This window comes from Schistocerca piceifrons, chromosome 2 (assembly GCF_021461385.2).
Source record: "Schistocerca piceifrons isolate TAMUIC-IGC-003096 chromosome 2, iqSchPice1.1, whole genome shotgun sequence".
NCBI lineage: Eukaryota > Metazoa > Arthropoda > Insecta > Orthoptera > Acrididae > Schistocerca > Schistocerca piceifrons.
This window is the reverse complement of record NC_060139.1, coordinates 562,834,537-562,850,798: the sequence shown is the minus strand read 5'-3', so window position 1 is coordinate 562,850,798 and position 16,262 is coordinate 562,834,537. Positions and strand designations below refer to the sequence as shown.

General features: G+C 38.5%; 1 protein-coding gene across 4 annotated transcripts in view; it reads right to left on the bottom strand.

The window, feature by feature from the left end:
- The window catches only part of LOC124777078 (stimulator of interferon genes protein homolog), a 338,173-nt gene that overhangs the window by 73,555 nt on the left and 248,356 nt on the right, over nt 1–16,262 (bottom strand). For all 4 annotated transcript variants that reach the window (XM_047252357.1, XM_047252356.1, XM_047252355.1 and 1 more), the window contains one exon: nt 10,305–10,456. In XM_047252357.1, the coding sequence (XP_047108313.1) occupies nt 10,305–10,456 (152 nt within the window). The remainder of the gene's footprint in view (nt 1–10,304; nt 10,457–16,262) is intronic.

Sequence of the window (16,262 nt, the reverse complement as noted above, 5' to 3'; positions counted from 1 at the left end):
TTTACAGAAAGTTTGGCTAATGAGGTATATTTATAATTTTCTTTTGAAATGATGGGGGTTTACAATTTCTTGCTTTGTGTTACAGGTGACCTAGTTGAAGGTCTTCTCATCAGAGTATGTAACTCCATTCTTAATCCTAGACAAGGAGGCAAAGTCTATATGAAAACTATTTTTGTGTCTTGTATTGTGACTGTAAATCACAGTCAGCAGAAACTGATTTTTATGACAAAAATCACTACTGAGTAAATGTAATGGAAAGAGAATGTAAGAATTCCAAGATCCTTAAAATATTTCCGCAAAATGTAAAGTTAGTTACCTTACACAACATTCTTTCTGCTCCCTCCTGCTAAATAAGTACTTTATTCATGCCAGGTGCCTTCAGAACATAATTCCACAGAAAAACATGGGGTGAAAATGTCCTTAGTTAAACACAAGAAGAGGCTTCTATGGGCATAAAGTGCTGAACTGAGCTTCTTTATTAGTTTATGTATGTCTTGACTACATTTTAATTTGTTATCTAGCTGGATACCTAGGAATTTCACACAGTGTGTTTAATCTGGCATAATTATTCACATTTCACAGCACACAGTTGCAGCTATAGTACTGACAAAGTTGTTTGTGCACTCTATTCGAATATTAAATTTAGTAGTTTTCATTTGTTCATCCAAATAGTATCAGTGTGTTTACATTTCGCAATGTGCAGTTCTTAAGTTCTGACAAAGTTGTTTGTGCACTGTTATTCACTTATTAAATTTAGAAGTGTTCACCAGTGTCTCTTGCTGTTTCTGGTGAAATAATGGTTTAATAAACTTTCAGAAACTTTCGCCCACTGTGTTTCATAGAGTTGTTTGTGTGATGAAGTCATTTATTAAATTTAGCACAGTAGTTTTCAGCTGACATTTCTTATTGTTTGTAATGAAATATTTCAGTAAAACTTTCGTTCACTATGTTTAATTCTGTGAGTGTTCCAGTGGTCGCTTGAATTTTTTGTTTTAAATAATAAATTGTGCGAAGTTTTTGTGATACTGGTATTAGTTGTGGTTTAGTAGTATTAATAAAAGTAGTTGCTTTCTTAATAGAGAGCGAAATTCAAGATCACTATTTGTTAGTTCTTTAAATGGTCCTACTGTAGTAATTGTACTTAGGGAACATATATGTTTAGTTTTTTCCAGTAATGTTAACATTTTACCATGAGTGAGAAGTGTGGGCTTTGTCATAGGTTTGCGATTAGTGGGTTATGGTGTGAGATTTGTTCAAAGTATTTTCATTTGGGGGAATGCCAGTGGGAATTTTAGTGATATCCTCTACTGGAAGTGCAAAATTTGTAGCAGAAATAAGTTGATAGAGGAGCAGGAGTGCACGATTTGTGCCCTTTGGTGCAGTTACAAAACACAAAGGAGGAACTACATAGGATGAGGAGTGTGAAAGGTGCTACTGTCAGAGTTTAGTGGAGAGGAGCCTCTTGTAGCTGTAGGTGTAGGAAATATGCAGCAGTCCTCAGCTGTTATGGAGCCTAAGTCAGCTGCAAATTCTAACAGAAAGAATAAGGTTCTGCTGCTAGGTTGTTCGCATGGCAGAGGTGCAGGCCAACAGTTCCAGGAAGTGTTGGGAAGTGAGTACCATGTCACCAGCATTGTGAAGCCTAGTACAGAGTTGGCTCATGTGCTTGTTAACATAATGGAGTTTTGTAGGAATTTCATGAAAAAGGATCAGGTAGTGATTGTGGATGGAGCTGGGAATAGTCTTGATAGGGACAGGGAGTATGATGTAGGTGGTGACCTGGTAAAGACAGCTACTCTAACTGGTGGCACTAATGTGCACTTCGTGCAACTGTTTTAGTGACAAGATCGGCCTCGTCTTAATGCTACTGTTAGGTGTGGTAACATGGGGCTGTAGAAGGCATGATAGTGGAGGGCATGGTTCACATTGCAGCGGTGCCAGTTGAGTCTATCAATAGACTGGGTTTCACTAGACCTGCACCTCAATAGGTATGGGAAGGGGAGGCTGGCAAAACTTATGGGTGACAGTGTAGTGGGTTGTGGTGGGATCACTCATGGACAAATTCCTGTAGTAGTTGATGTTAGAGATGAATCTTTTTTAGATTGAAGTCAGTCAGTAGGTATCCCTGTTTAAAGGAAGTCCCTCGAACAAAGGAATCACCTTCAAAGGTGGTCAGGTATCCAAGTAGTGAATGAATTAGCATATTTCATCAAAATATAAGACGTATTAGAGAGAAGGTTAGCGAACTGCTTATAGATGTTGACTGACATTATTGGTATATCGAAGAACCACTTAAATAATTTGACAATTCAGAGGCTTCCTTTACCAGGATACAGATTAGCTGGCTGTTCAAGGAGTTCTTTGCTGAGAGGGAGAGTGGTCATGTACGTAAAAAACAACATTCGATTAGTGTCCGCAGATGTATCATGGCACTGCACTGAACAGGTATTTTAATGTTGTGCATGGGCAGTTGAATTTAGTGAAACTAAGCTTCTAATTGTTATTGTTTATAGGTCCCCTAACCCTTACTTCAGAGCATTTCTGCTCAAGCTAGAGACAGTTCTTGATTCACTTTATAGGACGTACCAAAAATTAGTTATATGTGGAAGTCAGTATTAATTTTGTATGTGATTGTGTAAGAAAAAGGAAGTTGGAAGATGATCTAAATTCATATGATCTGATGCAGACTGTTTCTTCCTGCCGGGGTCCAAGAGAACAGCAGCACAACTGTAGACAATATTTTTTTCATTCTTCATTACTAAATGGGCATTCTGTTAGTAAAAGGGTGAATAGCCTTTCAGACCATGGTACACAAATTTTAACACTAAAAGGCTTTTGTACACAAAAAAAATGTTATATACAATTACAAACTATGTAGAAATGCTAATCCAATGGCAATAGAGAGTTTTTTAAACCTTGTTAAGGAACAAGAGTGGTAGAATGTTTATAGTGTCAGCAACATAAATGACAAATATAATGCTTTCCTTAGCACACTTCTCATGCTCTTTGAAAGATGCTCTCTATTAGAATGATCAAAACAGGGTACTAGTAGTGAAAGGCTGCCTGGGTGGCAGACTAGTGGGATAAGGAAATCATGTAGAACAAAGTGGAAATTATATCAAAATATTAGAAATAATCAGAATCAAGCTACAGTAGCCCATTACAAACAGTGCTGTAAGGTACTTAAAAATGTTATTAGGAAGGCAAAGAATATGTGGTATGCAAATAAAATAGCTGATTCACAAGATAAAATTAAAACCATATGGTCAGTCATGAAGAAAGTGTCTGGTCAGCAGCACAAGGTTGATGATATAAAGTTAGTTTGTAGTGAAAATGTTTCTGTTACTGATAAGTCAGATATATGTACAGTATTTAACAATCGCTTTCTGAGTATTGCTGGTGAATTAAATAAAAACTTAGTTTCTGCAGGTAATCTTATAACACTCCTGGAAAATCCCTTTTCGAGACTGACTTCTGAAATAATCCTCTGTGGTACTGACAAAGGGGAGATTGTTGATGGAATACCTAGCAGAACATTAAAGTACTGCACTGTACGTGTTAGCTCTGTATTTAGCCATATTTGTAATTTTTCCTTTAAGAATGGTCAGTTTCCTGAACGATTAAAGTGCTCAGTAGTAAAGCCACTTTATAAAAAGGGATAATGCAGACAATTTTTGACTTACTGTATTTCTATGCCATCAGTGTTTGCTGAAGTTATTGAAAATGCTGTGTATGTAAGGATAATTCATCATTTTATTTCACATAATTTGCTATCAAATGTACAGTTCAGTTTTATAAGTGGCGTAACAACTGAAAATGCTGTAATCTCTTTTCTCAGTGTATGCGATAGATTAAATAAAAGGTTTCAAATGCTAGGCATCTTTTTTGATGTAACTTTGGTATTTCATTGTGTTGATCATAAGATATTGCTCCTGAAGTTGGGCCATTATGGAGTATGAGGAGTAGCTCTCAATTGGTTCACCTCTTATTTTAATTACAGACAGCAAAAGGTCATTCTCCACAGTGCTGAGAATGGCTATGATGTGGGATCTGAGTGGGGCGCAGTTAAATGGGGGGTGGCCCAGGGATCAGTGCTTGGGCTGCTCCCATTCCTTATTTATAAAAATTATATGCCCTCTAATATTACAGGTGGTTCTAAAATATTTGTGTTTGCTGATGACACTAGCTTGGTAGTAAAGGATGGTGTATGCAACATTGGTCCTGTTTTAAATAGTGCAAGTTCCAGACATAGTTCATTGCCTGCAGAAAATAAACTACCCCTAAATTGCAGTAAGGCTGAGTTTTTACAGTTTCTAACACTAAGTTCCACAAAACCCATTTTAATTTCACAGAATGGGCATATGATTAGTGAAATGGAACAGTTCAAATTTGTAGGTGTTCATATAGATAGTAAACTAAAGGTTTCTTGAAATTACTGCAACCAGTCGCCTTTTTAGAAACCTGCATTCATCACAGTAACAGTGTTCCCTTCATAATCGATAAAAGTTTTAGATAATAAACTGTCATAGAAAGCCCACATTCAGAATCTTGTTCAAAGACTTAATGCTACCATTTTTAATATCTGAATAGCATATGAAGTAAATGATAGTTCAACACAAAAATTAGTCTACTTTGCTTATTTTCATTCACTTATGATGTATGGTATTATATTTTGGGGTAACTCTTCCCATGGATATTTTTGGCTCAGAAACAGGCAGTTTGGGCAATAAGTGGCATAAGTTAGCGAACCTCTTGTTGACCCACGTTCATTAGTCTGGGTACGCCTGTCAATATATATATTCTTTACTGTCATTTCTTGTTAACAATATCAGCTTATTCCCAAGAGTTAGCAGCTTTCACTCAGTTAATACTAGGCAGAAATCTAATCTGCATTTGGATTGCACTTCATTGACTCTTGTGCAGAAAGGTGTGCAGTATACTGCTGCATCCCTTTTCAGTAAGCTACCACAAGAAATCAAAAGTCTCAGCAGTAATCCACGCAGTTTAAAATCGAAACTGAAGAGTTACCTCATGGGTCACTCCTTCTATTCTGTGAAGGAGTGCCTTGAAAAATGAAGGTGATTCCTGTGTATATTGTTGATTGCGCTTACATAAACTTACGACTTATCTTTTTTGGGTTCATAAACACTGTAATTTATATGTTATTAGTTTTATGTTGCAATTTCATGTACTAGCACATTCCATGACCTTGGATATTTGCTCCTCATTTTGGTCCTGTGGAACTAGATGTGTAAAGTAAAAAAATAAAAAATTTAAAAAACCACTAATGTCTATTTATGATGCTAACAGGTGGTTATTGTTGATATGACTGTGCATAATATGAGTCTTCATGAGAGTAAGACATATACCATTGCCTGTGTGAACTTCAGCTATCATCTGAGTAGTGTTTGCTATAGTTGACATTAGACCCTTGATTAGTATGTTTCATCAGCAAACATAGTTTCTGAACAACCCTTTAAAGTCATTGGAAGGTCATTCTTGTAGTTTAAAAACAAGAGTGGACCCAGTACTGATCCTTGTGGTACTCCACATATTATGTTCCTCCATTCTGAGGTTAGTATCATGACTGAGACACAATGTGTTAAGGAGATCCTCTGCGTTCTGTTATGAGGGTAAGATTCCATTGCTACAAAAGAGATGCCACTAATGCCACAACACTTTAGTTTGTCAAGTAGAATTTTGTGGCCAGACAACCAAAAGCTTTGGCAAGGCCTCAGAATATTTGTTGTTTAACTAAGCAAGCATTTCATTTGTGAGATACTGTATTGTTTTCTCTGTAGAGAATTCTTTATGAAAGCCAAAGCAAGAGACATTTAACAAATTCTAATCAATTAAATGAGTCAGTTTTCCTAAATCAGTCACTTTTTTGAACACTTTTGTAAAGACTGGATGGAATTATATAGGTCAGTAATTTGAGGTTGTTTGCTTATCTCCAGTTTTGTAGCTGCATTTTACTACAGCATACTTACACTGATCAGCCAAAACATTATGACCACCTGTTTAATAGCATGTTGTTTCATTTTTCAAACATGGTACAACAGAGATTCTGCTTGGAATGCATTCTACAAGTCCTTGACACAGGATTCCAGATGTGTGTGGCACCAGATGTCTTAAGCACAGGTCAAGCAATTCCCACAAATTACCAGATAGTAGTTTACAGGCACACATCTGGTGCATGATATGTTTTCTGATGGGTACAGATCAGGCAGATTTGCTGGCCAAGACATCAGTGTGAGTTCACTATAATGCCCCTCAAACCACTGCAACACAATTCGTCACCGGTGTAGAGGGAGACTTCATGTGTGCAGCAATGCAGGTTACCTGCAATAATGTTCATGTAGTTCAATGCTGTCATGATGCCTTTGATTACCACCACAGATCCCATGGAAGCCCAATTCAACATAACCCATAGAATAATTCTGACCTCTCCAACTTGCATCTGTGGCATGGTGCATGTTTTATGCAGCCATTCACCTGGGCCATGGTGTGCAAGGACCCAACCATGTACCTGGTATAACAAGAAATGCAATTCACTCGACAGGCGACACATTTCTATCGATCCATGATTAATACTCGGTGATGCTGTGCCCACTGCAGTTATAACTGATGATGTCATTGGGTAAACACAAGAACATGCAAGGGTTGTGTGATGTGGAGCTCCATGTTTAACAAAGGCCTTTGAACAGTGGGGTCCAAAACCCTTATGCCTGCACCAGAATTGTACTCTGTCATCAGATATGGCATAGATCACTGCCTATCCTGGATTACACAAAGAGCGATCCTCTGACCTCTGCTTTTTTGTGATGAGACATGGTTGTCCAATACCATACAGTCTATTTGTTATTTCCCTGCCCTTCAACCACTTCCCGTAGGTGCTCACAACAGCAGTATGCCAACAGGTGACCAGCTTTGCCATTTCAGAGATTCTCGTTTCCAGCCACAGTGCAACAAAGTGTTATTTGTCAAAATGCTTACATCAGTGGACTGTATGGTTTTAATTTTTCTTTAATCGAATTTTTATGTTGTAAAAAATTGCAACATCGTCTAAACTTTTCCCACTAATTAAGGCCGTAGAAGCATGGTGTTTTCCAAATGTACTTATGACCAAAAAGTGGTTCTGGTAGCTGGCGTCCAAGGTTTTTTTGTTGTTGTGGTGATATTTCCATAGAAACTTTAATCCCATAGCACATATTTTCTTTATATCTAACCGAGGTGAAATATAAATTTTTATAAATTCACACCCGTGTGAGCTGAATTTCTAAAAACAGTGAAACGCATAGTTTTTTCACTTTTAACTGAGAAGTCAAGTGCAAATTTTCATAGATGTAGCTTTAAAAATGCATTCATTATTTTCATAAAACATTTCATCCCTTTAGGGGTTGCAGCTCGAAAACACTAAAACACCTGTGGTTTTTTTTTTAACTGAAAAGTCAAATGCCAGTGTTCATACACTCCTGGAAATTGAAATAAGAACACCGTGAATTCATTGTCCCAGGAAGGGGAAACTTTATTGACACATTCCTGGGGTCAGATACATCACATGATCACACTGACAGAACCACAGGCACATAGACACAGGCAACAGAGCATGCACAATGTCGGCACTAGTACAGTGTATATCCACCTTTCGCAGCAATGCAGGCTGCTATTCTCCCATGGAGACGATCGTAGAGATGCTGGATGTAGTCTTGTGGAACGGCTTGCCATGCCATTTCCACCTGGCGCCTCAGTTGGACCAGCGTTCGTGCTGGACGTGCAGACCGCGTGAGACGACGCTTCATCCAGTCCCAAACATGCTCAATGGGGGACAGATCCGGAGATCTTGCTGGCCAGGGTAGTTGACTTACACCTTCTAGAGCACGTTGGGTGGCACGGGATACATGCGGACGTGCATTGTCCTGTTGGAACAGCAAGTTCCCTTGCCGGTCTAGGAATGGTAGAACGATGGGTTCGATGACGGTTTGGATGTACCGTGCACTATTCAGTGTCCCCTCGATGATCACCAGTGGTGTACGGCCAGTGTAGGAGATCGCTCCTCACACCATGATGCCGGGTGTTGGCCCTGTGTGCCTCGGTCGTATGCAGTCCTGATTGCGGCGCTCACCTGCACGGCGCCAAACACGCATACGACCATCATTGGCACCAAGGCAGAAGCGACTCTCATCGCTGAAGACGACACATCTCCATTCGTCCCTCCATTCACGCCTGTCGCGACACCACTGGAGGCGGGCTGCACGATGTTGGGGCGTGAGCGGAAGACGGCCTAACGGTGTGCGGGACCGTAGCCCAGCTTCATGGAGACGGTTGCGAATGGTCCTCGCCGATACCCCAGGAGCAACAGTGTCCCTAATTTGCTGGGAAGTGGCGGTGCGGTCCCCTACGGCACTGCGTAGGATCCTACGGTCTTGGCGTGCATCCGTGCGTCGCTGCGGTCCGGTCCCAGGTCGACGGGCACGTGCACCTTCCGCCGACCACTGGCGACAACATCGATGTACTGTGGAGACCTCACGCCCCACGTGTTGAGCAATTCGGCGGTACGTCCACCCGGCCTCCCGCATGCCCACTATACGCCCTCGCTCAAAGTCCGTCAACTGCACATACGGTTCACGTCCACGCTGTCGCGGCATGCTACCAGTGTTAAAGACTGCGATGGAGCTCCGTATGCCACGGCAAACTGGCTGACACTGACGGCGGCGGTGCACAAATGCTGCGCAGCTAGCGCCATTCGACGGCCAACACCGCGGTTCCTGGTGTGTCCGCTGTGCCATGCGTGTGATGATTGCTTGTACAGCCCTCTCGCAGTGTCCGGAGCAAGTATGGTGGGTCTGACACACCGGTGTCAATGTGTTCTTTTTTCCATTTCCAGGAGTGTAGATGTAGAGATGTAGCATTAGAAACATGTTAGCAGTTGTTTAATACTGATTTATTTTTAAAAAATTCACTAATTATTTCACCTTCATAGGGATTGATTTTCCAAAAACGATGACACATATTTCTTTATTTCTTTCTGAGGAACCATATACCAATTTTTGTACATCTAATTTCATAATTAAAAATTAAATCTATAAGAAATGGCATTTTACTTCTTGGTTAGATATATAGAAAATATGAGCTAGGGGATTAGAGTTTCTCTGGAAACATCACCACGAGAAAACAACAGGCATCATTAACAAAAACCTCTATTCCAGCTACCAGAATTGCTTTTTGGTCAGAAATATATTCGGAAAATACCATGCTTCTATGACCTTAATGGGGAAAGTTCAGAAGATGCTGCAATTTTTGAATGACATGAAAATTCGATTAAATAAAAAAAAAAGCCATATAGTCTACATAAGTGAAGCAGTGGTGTGTGTGTGTGTGTGTGTGTGTGTGTGTGTGTCAAGAGTTGTCAGGCACATTTTCTCTGGCGTTTCTGTTGATATATGCAATTTTGTTTTTGCATTGTGTAGCTTGAGTAGGTCCAAATAAATGCTGCTCATCACATCTTTCATGCGCTGCCCAGTGTCGACGGAAAGCCTTGGTCTGTTCACATTACAAAAAAGATTTTTAAAGTAGAATTTTACATGCCCATTTGACAGAGCAGTCCCAAATTAGTCTACTGTGATATTTGTTTTAGCAATATGTATTAACAGGGGCAGTGAAACATGAGTACTCCAATAGTGACAGTACCATTCTGGCCCACGCTAACTGCTACCACCATGCGAAAGCACCTCAGTCATTGCTGGAGTACTGATTATTCTTAGTATTTTACTGCCCCTGTAATACATATCACTAAAATGAATATCACACCAGACTTAACTGGTAGTGCTCCTTAAAATGGGCACATAACATTCATATTTAAAAATCATTTTGTTTGAAATGGGAAACAAACAGATGCATTCCATCGATGCTGGTCCTTCAATGAAAGCAACGATGAGCAGGATTTGTTTGGGCTGATGCCAGCTAAACTATGAATAAACAAAATTGCAAATATCTGTTAAAACACCAGGGAAAATGCGCCTGATGACACATGGTAGAGGCACCTGGTATATACTGTATATATAAAATGTTTGGGAAAGTGAGATACAAACTTATGGAAAAAAATGACTTTCTGTACTGAACGACATCACAAATTTGTGCAAAACAGATAGAGGTGAGAAATTATTTTCAAAAATATGAAGAACTTCCATCCTCTGCAAACAAAAGGTCATGATCTTAAGACTCTGCATGTATTATCCAGTGTCTTTCTTGTGGTATCAAAGTAAAGCAGGGGTGTAACTTAAGTTCCTGTCACTCATACTCACCCCAGCAGGCTCCATCCAGCCATCTGCGATGTCACTCAGTTTACTTGGAGTGTAGGCAGATGATGGTATAATTATGAAAAGTTTCTTTACTGGGAAACTAGAATCATTTAGTCCCTGTTGGTCAATATAATCTTCAATCTTCTCAATCATACCTGTAAGCATTATTACATCTGATTTGATGACTGACACTCATGTTGATAATATGGATAATTAGACATCTGCTATAACAAAATTTTAATATTGTTGACTGTACAGGCTGCTGTCAGTGCAGGTTGACTTTCCCTGTCACAATGGCTTTCCATGGAATAAAAAGAACATTTTTTAAAGTCCGTCTTCTAATAAAACCAGCAAATTATAAATTATAATCTGCCATTCAACTGGTTTAACATGATAGTCTGTTTTTTCCTGTACTGTGGGGACAGATGACCTCAGCAGTTTGGTCCCATAGGAACTTAACCTATACTGTGATGACCCCATAATCTCTGCAACACTTAACACCATCAAGTGTGTTCCTCTCTCTCTCTCTCTTTACACACACACACACACACACACACACACACACACACACACACACACACACGTACACACACACTGCAATGACCACTGTGTTTTAATTCATTCACTTGTTTTATTCTGTTCTTAGGATTGTCACATACTCAATTATTTTTGGACTTCCCAATACAGTGTACTAGCTGATAATGTTGTAATTTTTCACAAGGTAGGAAATGACACCAGTTCATAACAGTGATTTCTTTATTGCAAAGTACACATTTTGGTTATGAATTAAAAATCAGTGCAGGTGCTCAGCAAAGCAATCATGACCTGTACGTAATATTAGAGTTGCCACTTTTCATTCTATTGATAATCTTGGGTACCTTTCCCTGTAAGATATCTTATATGATACTTAATAAAACATTCTTTTAATTTATATGTATACAGGATGTCCTTTCTCTAGAATGTTGTATGATATATAGCTTGAAGGAATGATGTTTTATCAGTCAGTATCACTATTTTCTGAAAATCATTTGTCCAAACACATAGTTATTAAGAACTCTAGAAACATGCACATTATGTCAGAAATCAGTAATTCTGACAACAGACTCAAGGCTTAGTAGGGAGTGTAGTAAAATGAGAGACAGTACAACAAGCCACAAATCAGGATAACATTACCATTAATTTAAACAGAATGGCTGTAAATGATCTGTCACAGTTAGCAGATATGTTTGACAATAATTCCTCAAATGTAGCAGAGAATATAGTTCAAGATAAAAATCAAAAAAGGGTGTTGAACAAACAACTAACATAAAATTCAGTCATATGACTGTCTCACTCCCTTCTCCTTCTGAAAATATGAAAATTATATGTTCTCTAAAAATAAAAGCTCATCTGGATTTGATGGGGTTTCCAACAGAGTACTAAAGACTTCTTCCTATATAATTATCACTGTCTTTTCTGAAATATGTAATGTATCACTAACCCAGGGCATTTTTCCAGAGAGATTGGAATATGTCATTGTCAAACCCCCCTATAAGAAAGGTGACAGGAGAGCTGCCAGGCACTACCAACCTGTTTCACTATTAACATCATTTTTCAAGATTTTTGAGAAGTTCATGATTTCTAGAACAGTACTGCATCGACAACAATAATGTCCTCAGAAAACAGTTTGGATTTCATAAGAGTTGCCGAACTGAGAGTATCATTTACACATTCACTCACAAAATTTTACAGGCACTAAATAATACAGTAGCACCAGCTAGTATTTTCTGTGACCTACCTAAAGCATCTGACTCTGTGAATCCCAATAACTCTCTTGGATAAATTGACGTTTCATGGAATCGATGGTACAGGAAACTAATGAACAATGTCATATCTAACTAGAAGAATGCAAGAAGTTTTACTTTATAATTCAGCCAATGCAAACAGGGGAGATTCTTCTGACTGGAGAGAAATCATTATGGGATTCCACAAAGTCATCTTAGGTCCACTATTGTTGCTCATATATGTAAACACCTTCCATCTCATATAAAACATGCAGAATTAGTTCTTTTTGTGAATGACACCAGTATTTTAATCAATCCAAACGTAAATACAGCATGAGAAGAAATGGTAAATAATGTTCTTAAAAGTATTATTGAGTAGTTTTCTGTAAATGGTGGTACCCTCAGTTTCAGACAGACTTTAACATATACAGTTCTGCACATCTAGACGGACTACACAAATGTAACACATGTGAGGAAATAATAACCAGGGTGGAAATGTCAAAATTTTTAGGTGTCCATACTGATGAAGGTTTAAACTGAAGAAAAAAACTGGAACTCCTAAAACAATCTAGTTCAGCCACATATGCACTTATAATCATTGCAGATCTTGGGGAGTTGACATATTTTGCATGTTTTCATTCAGTAATGTCATCTGGAATAATGTTCAGGAATAACTCAGCTTTGTCTACAGTCTTTACTGTTCATAAACTTGCTGTAAGAATAAAATGTGATGCTCACCCACAGTCATCTTGTAGACATTTGTTCAATGAGTTAGGCATTTTGACTACTGCTTCACAGCATATTTATTTCTTCATGAAGTTTATTTTAAATAATACACTGCAGTTCAAAAGGAACAATGATGTACGTAATTACAACAAGACAAACAGTTAGATTCATTACTCCACATTAAGGCTGTCTTTAGCACAAAAGGGGTGCACAATGCTGCCACCAAAATTTTTGTCACTTACCAAATGTTATGCAAGTTTGACAGAAAGCAAAGTTAAATTTGAAAACAAACTGTAAAAATTTCTCCTTGACCGCTCCTTCTGCTCCATAGAAGAGTTTCTAATTTTGTAATGTGTACAATAAGGGAAAGTCAACACTCACATATAAGGAATCAAGCATGGAAAGCAGAGACACACAACAAAAAACAGCATTCTCATTAGTTTTTGAGCACTAACTCTTTTTCTAGAAATACTACAAATATTGACAAACAGAACCACACAGACACCAAAATGCACACTCCCAAGGCCATGGCAAGACACAGCAACAGGAGTCCTCAGTCTTGCTGTGGCCTGTATGTCACTATGTGTATTATTGCTAGATAAAAAAATGCAATTTCTGTTACATATTTCTGTGCTTCATGCATCTATCCACTTTAGGTGACTGTTTTGTCTTTTCCTTATTTTATATATTGCTCCAATTTCCATTATTTTTATAATTTTGTAATGTGTAAAATGTGATGGGAAGGAATTATTAACTCACAAAAAAGTCAATTATCAGTATGCAGCCATATTTACGTGTGAATGTGTAATGTTAATGTAAAATGGCTCATTCCATATAATATGATTAATTGTACAAATGATCCACAGAACATGAACATCAGTGTAAAATTTGCTTTAGCATCCACCACAGCTGTAATACATAGAAAAAATATGGTTACATACTTAAACACCTGTAGTCCCCCCTCAAGCACATCACTGCCTCTGTAACTAGTCCTATCTTGGCAAATCCTATTTAGCTCTTCATTTCGCTATTATACCCTCACTGGCACAAAAAGTGCAACATCTAATAAATGATGTGTCATCATCTTGTTAACCAAAGTGTAGTATTTTATTCTATATTTTTAGATAGGATATGTTATTGGCATTGTTTAGTGAACAAACAATGAGGCAGCGACTGCTCATTGCACTAGCCGTAATACCTTTTCCTGCATAACCTGAAAACAAAACACAGCATGTGAAGAAACAATGTTTACATATATTGTTGCACCTTGTACTGTTCCCCTTTGAATCACATGTGTTTGTGTGATCTTCCTGTGAGGATTGTAATCAGGTTTCTGGAGTAAACATGCTTTAATCCCTGAAGATACTGCAAGAGCTGTTGCTTTGGTGGAAGATGGTCACAGCACGCATTACATTGCCAAAGTGTTGGCACGGGGAAACTGGAGACTATGCTAGGAAACAAGGGTCAGGCTTAAGAAGAGCATTATCAGCAAGAGATGATCAATTCATACAAGTTCTCTGCAACAGTCACACCACCACCAGTGAAGCATGAAATAAACTCCAACAAGTTTGAGGGTTTGTGAGAGAATGGAAGAAGCCAATCCAAAAGATCTGCTACAGGCACGGAACTCACCAGAGAGCATCAGACAGCTCAACTAAGTTTCACAAGGGAATATCACAGCTGGAGCGTACAACAGTGGGAGCAAATGTGATTCATTGATGAGTCACAATTTGGCCTATGGTCACCTGACAGTAAAGAGAGGGCCTGGAGAAGGCCTGGGAAAAGGTGTTCCTCTTGCACATTCTCAACCAGGATGCCTTTTCAGGGTGGATGTCTGATGGTGTGAACAGGAATCAATATGTCTGCAATAATAGAGCTTCGGGCCTCACAGCACATTGCTATGTGGAATTACATCCTTTTGAAGCATGTTACGCCTTTTGCTCCATTTATTTCTGGTGGTGGCTTTACACTGATGCAGGATAATGCGTGCCACATGTTAAGAGAGTTGTGCAAGAGTTCTTGGATGAAGCTGACATTCAGGCTATGGCTTGGCCTGCTCGAATCCCTGATTTGAATCCTATTGAACATGTATGGGACATGCTGGGGAGAAGGGCCTATCAGCACTATTCCGAGAACTTACAGGACCTGTGGGAAACCCTCCTGAATGAATGGGAGAAGGTTTCTCAAGAAGACATTGCAGCATTAGTCAGGAGTATGCCTGAAAGGTTGGATACCATGATTAGTGCACGAGGAGTTGGTATATGCTTTTGAAGATGCAAAGAGAGGTCTGTGGATTGAAATGTGAAATGTAGCAAACCACAACAGAGCAGCAGTAGATTACTGTCATAAAAATGACTGGAATTTAAAATAAAAATTCTTTACAAAATTGACGTGTTGTGTTTTTGGTGGTGGTCAATGTGTATGACTGTCACAGATATCCTTTTCCATTTATTCTATCTACTAACTTCGTATGATCATTAATTTGTGAAAAACTTTAAGATTACATTTGAAATGGATTTTCTAGTTTTCTGACTGCAAACATTTCACTTCCATATATTATGATACCCTACCAACATTTAGTTCATTAACTTTCTCAGGACTTTGTTAAGCTTCACACCAGCATACATCTTCTGGTAATGAAAGTTGCTTCGCTTTTAGCAGTTACCTCATTTTTTTCTTCTTTGATTCATGTTTATCTAGTTATTATTATTTTTTCACTATTCTTCATTACTTTTACCTTTCCCCCACATTTTTAATTAGATTACATGTTTCAAACACTAATATGTGGTTCTGAGTAGACAAGATGGATTGCTGACACAACAACCTAGATCTGAAGATGATCCAGAGTGATATAAACACATAATCTAATTAAAAATATGCAACTGAGATGGAAAAATAAATAATAATTACCTTATACCTGTACCTTTGTTATCATAAACTGTGTGTTGTAAAGGAATCCATATCTTTTTCCTCCCAATTCAATTCAGCACCACCTCATTAATTATTCAATGTACCCACATGATCTTCAGCACTCTCATGTAGCTTGGTGCCACATTTCAAAAGCTATCTACTTCTTGTCTGAACTGTTTTTGTTCAATTTTACTTCTGACAAATACCTTTAGAAAATGCTTCTCCTTGAACTTTAATTCCTTCAGACTGTATAACATCAGGGATAAGTCTCAACTAATGTTTCTCATTTATGACCTTGGACTCTTATAACTGCAGTCTGGTTCAGTACAAGTCAGGAATAATCTTCCATTCTTTGTATTTTATCCCTATTACCTGCAGAATTTCAAAGAGTGTAGTGCAGTTAACATTGTTAAAAGCTCTCTCCAACTCTACGAGTACTATAGTGTTTGTCTTGTGTCCTCTAGGTATACCGACATATCCTTTTGCATTCTCTGTCACTCTCACTTTTTGGATGTCTGCATTACCTTAAGCCTGCTACATTTGATGCATTTTTATATTTTCT